Genomic DNA, 9,758 nt, shown 5'->3' with positions numbered 1-9,758 from the left:
GAAAACAAGGAAGTAAACTGTGAATCACAAAGAACCAAAGAACAGGCAGCTGGAAACACTAAATGAAAGCATATTAAATAATCCAAACATGGACGCTGTCAGCAGACCCACGCCGTGACATCAGGACATGTTTGTTCTTTTCAGGGAGATCTCAGATCATCTACGAGTCAGTTTCTCCTCGTGTTTCTGCTCTGCCGTCTGTCGGAGCAGATCTTTAACCTGTGGGCCGACATGAACCGCACACACAGGCTTAACCGCTCAACATCCTCATACTCAGCACAAACAGTTTTTTGTGAGATTTGGACACTTTTACATCATCAGTGTGATTTTTTTCTCTTTAACTAAATAAATTGCAAAATACACATTTAATGTTTTTTAAGAAGAAAAAGACAGATTTTCCAAACACAATAGAAATAAAGTCAAATATGGAAATTAAAATGAAATACATGCTTTAATTTTGTCAGATGGTTCAAACAACTCTGATAATTCTTTGATATTTCAGACTTTGAGGGCTTAAAGTCAGAACGTCCCTGCAGTGAGAGCAGTGTGACCCTGATCTCAAACACTGCCTGCATCCTTCCCAGGGTTTCTGTAAAACACTGCCATCTACTGGTGATATTAACAACAACAAATTGTGATGCTGACAGCTCAGGTCAACGTTTGGCTCTGAGTGAAACCTCCGTTATATCCTGACAACATGTTCTCTGATTCATCAGGTTTTAAGTGAGGAAACCAGCTGACCTGTGATTCTTAGACGTGATGATTGAAACTTCACTGTGATCGAGCTTCAGACTAAAGAGAAACTAAATGGAAACATTTCATTGAATCCAGTAAAACCAATTTTTACTGCCGATCCATCACTTTATTAATCAGTAAAGTTCATCAAAAGCAAACTATTAGACCTTTCCTGTGTTCCAGGCTCTGTCTGTGGTACATATGTGCTGTTACACTAAATCAGGAAACCTGGAAGCGTCAGTCTCTATCTGCCATTCTGCATTTCATCTCATGTAAACAATAACGTGGCCACAGCGTGACGTGGAAAAAGGCACATACCTTTGAAACGCAAGGAAGGAGTTTTAAAAAATCTCAGTTTTCGGTGATTCCACACGTGTGGACAAAAGGCCCAAATCCACAGAAACAGCTGCGTTTTCAAAAATACCCGTGTAGGTGCTGACATAGCGTAAAAGGGTTTGTAGTGTATTTTATTACTACCTATAATTTATTGCAGTTTACTTGTATTTGCTTAATTGTTTACTAAATGTCTGAGGTGTGAAATAAACCGCAGAGTTTAAAAACTCTATTGAAAACTCTAAAAATATGGGTGTGTGTGGTTGGGGGATGTGTTTGTGTGACATTTTCTTGTAAAACAAAGGGGGGCCAGAAAAAAAAGTTTGGGAAGCACTGTTCTAATGTTTGTGCACAGCTGCACGACATCACTGTAACTGCTGATGAAGGTAGAGAGTAGAATAAAGGGCCATCAGCTCCCACTGATGTTTAACCAGCAAACAAACATGGTGACGCAAGCAATGAAAAACACAGATATTATATCAGCAACATAAAACTACAACACAAATAAAACCTACACATAAAGTAAAATACACAAACACACCGTGTGCGCCTTTCTACTAAACATCCACGAACACTTTTTTGTTTTATACACAGTGAGCCTGATCTCTCTGACTCTGGTCTGCAAAGCATGAACATGAACATGAACATGAACATGAACATGAACATCCGCCAATAGCACCGTAAGCACAGCTCTCAAGTCCACCAGTAGGTGGCGACAACAGCATGAAACCAGATTAAACACCTAATTTTGAACATTGCAGTCACACAATAATTACATTTCAATGCAACAGCTACAATCACACAGAACAACCTTTGTTACTGTTGCTGCTGCAGAGGGACGCACACAGCGCCACTGTTCCTGTGGTCAGCGTGGCCTGCACACACACGCACACGCACACACACACACACAGAGAAAACAAAATATTAAAGACTGAACTGCTAAATCCTTTTTTGCATGATTACCTTTCTGAGTGACATTATTAACCTCCAATGAGAGGAGAGATCAGAGTCAGGTGTTACAGCCTGGACTCAGACTCAGGTGAAACAAAACAAACAAACAAACAAAGGTTTGACATCAAAGCTGATGTAAACATCAACAATATTATGACTACTAATAATATTTAGATGCTACTTTCTGTAACTGTGTCAGTGACAGCATGCTTTACAAACACTGACTCACAGGAAACATTTGATCAAATGTGTTTCAGAGGACATGTGGGACACTTTAGTTTAATGTGCGTTTTAATTGGATGATCAGATCCAGGTCAGGGGACAGCAGAGACTCTCAGATTTGACACCAGCGCAGTGACCACACCTACCAAAGATGCCTCTTTTGTACAGCACCACCAGAACCACAGCAGTGAAAACCACAGCCAGCAGGACCAATCCCAGCACAGCAGCGAGCGACGCTCCGCCTCCATCAGAGCGACGGAGCAGGCTGCGGTCTGAAACACAGAAAACATTCACAGTTCAGGCTTCAGCTCACGTAGGCTTAAAGAAACATGAAGTCAGTCAGCCGTGCAGGTCAGAGTGACACAAATATAACACACACACTGTTCATCTACACTCATCTGAACTTAATGCCGCTGGGCTGGATGTCAGTTCAATAAAACAAACAAACTTTATTTATTATCAGCTCTGAACTTGTCTTCATGATTTTAGGATGACGCAGAATGATCCTCTTTGGGAAGAAACTGAAGAAACACTCTGCTGTAACCAACTGGTTCACTTTTCACTCATGTTGTTGTTTCAGACAATTAGCTTCTTAAAAATTGTAAAACAACAAGAAAACGACTGAAATCAGAAATCTGATGATGCAGGGATGAACAGCAAACCTGAGGATGCTAACTCAGCAGAAAGAATTCATGCTCTGTTATTGATTACTGATCCTTCAGAGATCTTACCAGAGTTCCGCTGCCTCATTCGCTCCATCAGGATGCCGATGTTGACCTTGAACCACTGCTGCTTGCTCTTGCGGGACTGTGTGCCTTTATCCCAGTAATCAGCAGGTAAACGCTCTCTCATCCACTGCTGTTTGGGAACCTTTGCCTGATTCTCGCTGTCAAAGTAGTCGATCATCCTGTCGTCCAGCAAACCCATGGCTGTGAACTGGTGGATGCCCGGGAGGCCGACGGGTTTGGAGAACGCCGTGTAGATGTAAGTGAGGGAGTGAGTGTCTGAAAGTCACACAGGAGGGAAAACACACACAAAAAAATATTTCACACAGCACCATCTGACTCATGTTTCGAATGAGCGCATTAATTTATTGGGCACATGTCAGTTAGAGTGAAAAGCTTCAGCCGTGTGGTTTCAAGTCATTACAGGCAAAAGCCTGTAACAAAGACGCTACAGCTACAGAATAGCAGCTGTGATCGTTTGTCCCTGTGCGATCCATCAACATCCAGGTCCCATCGTAAAGACCTCCTAGTAACATATTGTCCGAAGAGAGTATCACCCTATTAGAGCACTTCGCTCTCACACTGCAGGCTTACTTGCTGTTCCTAGAGTATTTAAAAGTAGAATGGGAGGCAGAGCCTTCAGTTTTCAGGCCCCTCTTCTGTGGAACCAGCTTCCAGTTTGGATTCAGCTGGTAAAGAGGTGATGGGTGAGGAGTGGGGGGGTTTATGCAGCCAGTTGTGAGTTTAGAGACGCAGGAGGAGGAGGATGAACCCTTCAGGCGTAACTGGCCTTACTTGTAGGGACGTTTAAGGGAACATAAATCCAACTTCCTCTGGTGGATGGAAGTGTCTGCTTTTGTGTTGACTCATCATAAATGTAGATGAAAACCAAATCTACAGAGAGGAATGAAGCACTGACTTGGTGCAGGAACAACAGGAGAAGGTCCACCTGTAACACACACAGAGTTTAAACACACACACAAAAGGAAATATTTGATCTTATTTTTGGGAAGGTCATTGTGCAAACACTACAGGTGCAGGAATCACCTGGACCAGTCACAAACTCACTAATCGATCATCACAGAAACTCTGACAAACGATAAATCACAAGAAAAAGTTTCTCACCCCAAACCTTCGTAACATTCACACCGGACGCCTCATGAATGACTTCACAGCTGTACAAAGACAGCTCAGACTTTAAAACTTCCACACGGTCTCTTCTCTTGGTTTCACCATGATTTGAAAGAACTCCTGAACTCATCACACCGTCGCCTGCAGTCAGGACACGCCCCTTCCTTCTGATGCTCATGACGATGTCTGCTGGGTAGAAGCCTGTGGCGAAGCACGTCAGCATGCTCGTGTCCACTCTGGAGGTCTTTGCAAACAGGGAGACCTCGGGTGGAGCTGGAGGAGGAAACGTAAAGTGATGAAAACTGTACCTCTGATGTTCCCAGAATTCACTGAATCACTCACAAGAACACAAAGTAACATGTAACTGGTAACATGTTTACTGTGACATCTCTGCTTTAACAATAATGTGATTTGATACGGAGCAGGAACTATGTGAACTCTCTGAAGACCAGCTGTGCACAGCTGTGTCAGACACACCAGCTTCATCTATATAATAATAGATGGATGTATACTAATCCATCAAGTATTAACCTTACAGGCTAATAAAAATAAATATAAAATCTTTATATAATCATCGTAACCTCCTCCAGATGTCTTGAGGAGGTTAAGATGGCTTCCGCTGCCGCTGCCTTCGTCCGTGTGTTTGTTTACTTTATGTGCTATGCAAGTGTTTTTGTTACAGTTTTTCTGGCGTCATCTCCCTTCAGATTTATGGTCGTCATGCGTTGCTGGTGATCAAATCTGCCATGGATAACTTTCACAGTTAAAGAAACGAGGTTGTTTTCCCACCGCTGTCAGAGCGCGGCGCAGTACCCGGTTTACCTCCACTCTTGCTGGTCAGCTCACTTTTGCTTCAGAGGCCACATCGGAGGAAGACAGCCGGCCTTCTTGTCCTGCTGCGTCGTCTTCGGAAAGAGGTGGACCTTTGGGGGCTTTATTCCTGGGTTGCTACTGGTAAGATTCGCCTGAGACTCTTCAGAGCTGGATTAATCCCCACAACCCACTGGGTTTACCACCGAGCTGTCATCTGAAAGCATGGAAAGCCAAGTCTCATCGCAGCAGGAACCCTGATTTGCTGCGTGGGTTACCGCATAGCGCAGACTCTGTTCCTGGGAACTCTACCCCTGTCCCGGTGGGTCGCAGCATTAAGTTGATGTTAATTACTGCCCACTCAGTCACCAACAAGTCTTATATTTTAAATGACTTGTTCTGTACTGAGAAGCTTGATTTCATGTTTATCTCTGAGACGTGGCAGCGTGAGAATGAAGTCTCACATCTTTCAGAGCTTTGTCCCGCAGACTGTTCATTTCTCTGTGCGCCTCGGATATCTCCAGCGCCTCCAGTTTGTTTTCTGTTTCCTGTGTATTCAAAGTATTATGGGAAGAGATGTGGAAACCTGATTTCAAAATAAAAGCCAACTTCGATTGAATTAACAGATATGTTATGAACATAACAACATATAATTTAGTCTTATTTACACACTCTGTTAGATCCACATGACACAATATTTTACCCTAGTAGCGTCCTGTCAATATCAAGGCCATTTTACTTTGGATTTCAAAGTAAAAGCCCTGTGAATTTTTGTTTTTGAACTACTCTTTCAACGACACACACATCCCAGGGTCATGAGAGAGGTCGTACCTTCTCTCTCTGATTTATACTTGGGAGGACACCTACCCTGTATCTGTTTAAGTATAAGAGCCTTTGTTTTGGTGGACCACTGGACTCCTGGCACCGGCTTTTAAGGAGGCGTTCACAGGGCCATATCTTGACACACACACACACACGCCCAGGTACATGCATACACACACTTACATACGCATACCTACACGTATGCAGAGACTGGTACTCTTTGTTCACATATATGCTTGTGTAAGATTTCACATGTTAATGAGACTATGCACATTCATGTGTGTAAACAATAAAAGCAGCCTGCAGGGGGAAGCTGAAGTGGGCTGGAGACAACTGCTTCCCTCTCGCCAGTGAAAACTTGAGCTCTGTGTGACCTCGTTCCTGAGTGAGTTTCTGTTTATCCAGCAGCATCAGCGGTGAAACTCTGACACATTGACCTAAAAATTATTGTTTCTAATTAAAGAAAAAACCCATGTATAGTAATCCATCTATTACTCAAGCTACTTCTAAATGGAAATATAACCTCATAAACTATAAAAACAAAGATCATTTTATGACAAACATACATTTCTTTTTGAGCTGCTGTTGTCCATAATACACAAACTTGCTCAGCCAATCGATGCACTCGTTCTCCAGGTATCCCTTGGTGTACTCTTTCAGCACCTGGACGCCGTCCCACTTCCTCTTGGTGAGTTCTGCCTCCGGACTCTGAGCGACCCAGACTCCGTATTTATCATCGAAGGACAGGAAGTCGTCTCTGTCGTAGCTGTACATGTCCATGCCTCGGACAAACCTGAGCGTGCCGTCAGGCTGAGTTTCACCCTCACAGCCGTGCATCCACTGAAGAACATGAGGAGCTGAAGGAAGAACAGTGACAGAAATGAACAAGGTAACAGAATAAAACTCCTCATTCACACTGAGAAACAACTTACTGTCTGAGTCATTCTGTCTCATTCGCTCCATCAGGATGCCGATGTTGACCTTGAACCACTGCTGCTTGCTCTTGCGGGACTGTGTGCCTTTATCCCAGTAATCAGCAGGTAAACGCTCTCTCATCCACTGCTGTTTGGGAACTTTCTCCTGATTCTCGCTGTCAAAGTAGTCGATCATCCTGCCGTCCAGCAAACCCATGGCTGTGAACTGGTGGATGCCCGGCAGGCCGACAGGTTTGGAGAGCGCCGTGTAGATGTAAGTGAGGGAGTGAGTGTCTGAAAGTCACACAGGAGGAAATGTTTTTATTCCAGCCAGCTGAGAAGCTCCATGTGACTCATGTTTAGAATAACATTTTTAGAACATTTTCTGTTTGACCACGTCCAATGGGCATAAACACTTTACAGACCAACATTCTAACTGCTAGCATCTTGCACCCTGCTGTTATGTGCTGGATTGTCTCTGGGGCATCTTTACACAGCCTGCACCTGGGGTCTTGCCTGGTGTGATAGACCCCAGCCTCTATGGATCTTGTGCTCAGAGCTTGTTCCTGTGCTGCCATGATTAGTGCCTCTGTGCTGTCTTGCTACATATACATATATATATATATATATATATATATATATATATATATATATATATATATATAAATGTGTGATTTATATTCAAATGTTGTGCTTACCTTCAGAAAAATTAAATAAAAGGAGGAAAAGCTTGAATTTCCACCTTTCTGTTTCACATCCTGCCTGAACAGTCTTAGTTTTACAGATTCTAAACACATTTGAACAACCGATCAGTTTAGAGCTTCACTTTCTGCCCCACAGTTTTGTTCAGTGAGTGAACTCAGCTCCAGTTTGTAGTGCCAGGATTTTAAACCTGGAGCCAGGAATAAATGCAGTCAGGGTGTTTAGTGCCTGGAATGCAATGAGGTGATTGGCTGAGTGGTATCATGTGGTGTAACTAACTTGCATGCAATTGCTCTGGGTTTCTTCAGACATTCAGAAGTTTCCCTTCAGGTTTTAAATCTGTTTTGGTTGCTGGTCTGGGTCAGTACGGGAGTCTGAACCCTGACCGTGGTTCACCTGTGAGTGACCTCAGCTGTAGAATATGGAGAGAGCCAGTTCCCCCACTGATTACTCCTCGGTCCCCATCACTCTCCCATAATCTGAACCCAACTCTGAGCTTTCACCCTGAGTAAACTGCTTTCTTCATGTCTGCTGTTACAAAACATGGAACAAAGTAATTATCGAAATCAGTAAATAAAGCCAAAATCATTGGCTGAAATATGAATGTTTAACCAAATCACACCATAATAATTCAGTTTTACTTTCACTTTTAAGCTGTGTGGTAAAACTGTCTTAAAAACAGTAACTTACTGCTGTTAACTGTCAGTCCTGACCCCAACAGGACAAGAATGGTGGAAATGGGGAGACTGAATCCAAAGCAGACCCTCATCTCCTCCCCAAAGTTTCAGTTTTATCCGACTGTCAGACTGAGACGAAGGGCCCCCACCTGCTAATGCTGACTGCTCGTACAGGAGAAACTTTGGTCTAAAGGAGGCTTGTTTCCTGTTCTTGCCTACTGGTGTGATCTCACTGGCTGTGTCCCAATGCAGGGTCTGCATCCTTCAAGGCCGCATTTGAAGGCCGATTACGTCACGCCCACTGATTGCCCACTTGAAGCTGAGCCGAAAAAACCCCCACACTGCTTCAGAAGCACTGGCCGTTTATCAATGCCCAAGTACGCGAGTACGTACTCGCGTTCTCGGTGAGTACGTACTCGCCGAGAACGCGAGCACGGACTCGTGGGCCGTTTCTCAATTCTCAAGTACGCGAGCACGGACTCGTGATTTGTACAGTCGGAACACCAGCGTACGTGATGATGTCACAGGTCCGGAGTTTTTACTGCCGTCCCCTCTTAATTTAACTGTGAGTAACATGTTATGAAGCTTAACTTTAATCACAGCCAAACCGGTTTACTCAGGAACAAATAAAACACTGAAATAAACCAAACATTAACATTTAGAAGTGATCTAAGTGACTTATATATCATTTTTAACCTCAGTAGTGAAACCTCTATTAATAAAAATAGTGTACATGTACATACGTGTACATACCTTAATAAAAACAAGCAGGTGAGATGTTAGAACACTTTTATTTCTATTCTAGTGGACACTCAATACTATAGACAGCTGCTGGGGTTTCTTTAACCTGAGTAGTGAGAAGTCCGCGAGCGGTGGGGGGGGGGTTGAAAACGATGTGCCGGGAGTCTGCTATTGAGTTTTGGACGAAATGCATTCTGGGATATTTAGCTGTCCCAAGTCCACACCGATGCATGCTCGATAAAACGGGCGGAGCGAGAACACATCCGGGACTTTTTCGCGTTCTCGGCGTGATGCGTACTTCGAATTGGAACAGTACTTGGTCTCCGACTGATGACGTATCACGAGAACGCAAGTACGCACAAGTACGCATATTGATAAACGCCCTTTGTTTGTGTTGTTGACGATGCTTCTTCAGGTGTACCATGATGGGAGTCGCAGGTATTTAACCTCTTGGAGGCGGTCCTGAGAGTCGTTGACCCACCTTGTCGTCTCCAAAGGTTCAAAAACAGAAAACCACCTTAAAAGGCATCCAAAAGTTTTTAAAAAGGACCAGAACAAAACAGAGGCTCCTGATATCAGAATCAACACTGGAATAAGAGAAAATCCTAAAGGTGAGAAAGCAGATCTCTGGTCATCATCACGTTCAGGGTGAACCTCTCTCTAACTCACCTGTGAGGCTTGAAGTTGAGGCACCACGGCTGACGTCTGGTTTCAAAATCCTGGTGAGAACGCTCTGCTAGAGGCTCCGGAGCAGGACGTCACTAACTAAAGGGTAACGTGAAGGTGGCTACGTCCATCGCGTGTCTGTGCTAAAATGTACCATTAAAAGATTGTTGTATTTTATTTGCTATGATTCTCCCCTGGGAGACAAAGATGCACCAGGTAAACATGACCACTAACATTTGCTTGAGAAGTATAAAAGCATGAAGCCAGCACACTGTGGAAAATTGCAGGCCATTTTAACTGTGTCGAGGCTTGATTCGTTTGGCCAGAGT

General features: G+C 43.7%; 1 protein-coding gene across 1 annotated transcript; it reads right to left on the bottom strand.

Annotated features, from left to right (window-relative positions):
* Nucleotides 1-1,884: 1,884 nt before the first annotated feature.
* On the bottom strand, nucleotides 1,885-8,114 carry LOC134619921 (H-2 class I histocompatibility antigen, Q9 alpha chain-like). Its single transcript, XM_063465688.2, has 6 exons — nucleotides 8,036-8,114; nucleotides 6,662-6,937; nucleotides 6,296-6,586; nucleotides 4,092-4,370; nucleotides 2,388-2,513; nucleotides 1,885-1,943 (listed from the first exon to the last, which is right to left on the bottom strand). The coding sequence occupies exons 1-6, from the start codon at nucleotides 8,112-8,114 to the stop codon at nucleotides 1,885-1,887; spliced, it is 1,110 nt and encodes a 369-aa protein (XP_063321758.2).
* Between the last annotated feature and the right edge of the window lie 1,644 nt (nucleotides 8,115-9,758).

This window comes from Pelmatolapia mariae, linkage group LG22 (genome assembly GCF_036321145.2).
Source record: "Pelmatolapia mariae isolate MD_Pm_ZW linkage group LG22, Pm_UMD_F_2, whole genome shotgun sequence".
Lineage (NCBI taxonomy): Eukaryota > Metazoa > Chordata > Actinopteri > Cichliformes > Cichlidae > Pelmatolapia > Pelmatolapia mariae.
This window is presented reverse-complemented; position numbering and strand designations above follow the sequence as displayed.

Bases quoted from the DNA above. Each gene is read 5' to 3' on its own strand.
- LOC134619921 (XM_063465688.2), bottom strand. From the start codon at position 8,114: ATGAGGGTCTGCTTTGGATTCAGTCTCCCCATTTCCACCATTCTTGTC. The intron at 6,587-6,661 runs GTAAGTTGTTTC...TTCTTCCTTCAG, and splicing joins GAGACAGAATGACTCAGACA to CTCCTCATGTTCTTCAGTGG. The intron at 1,944-2,387 runs GTAGGTGTGGTC...GTGTGTGTGCAG, and splicing joins GTACAAAAGAGGCATCTTTG to GCCACGCTGACCACAGGAAC.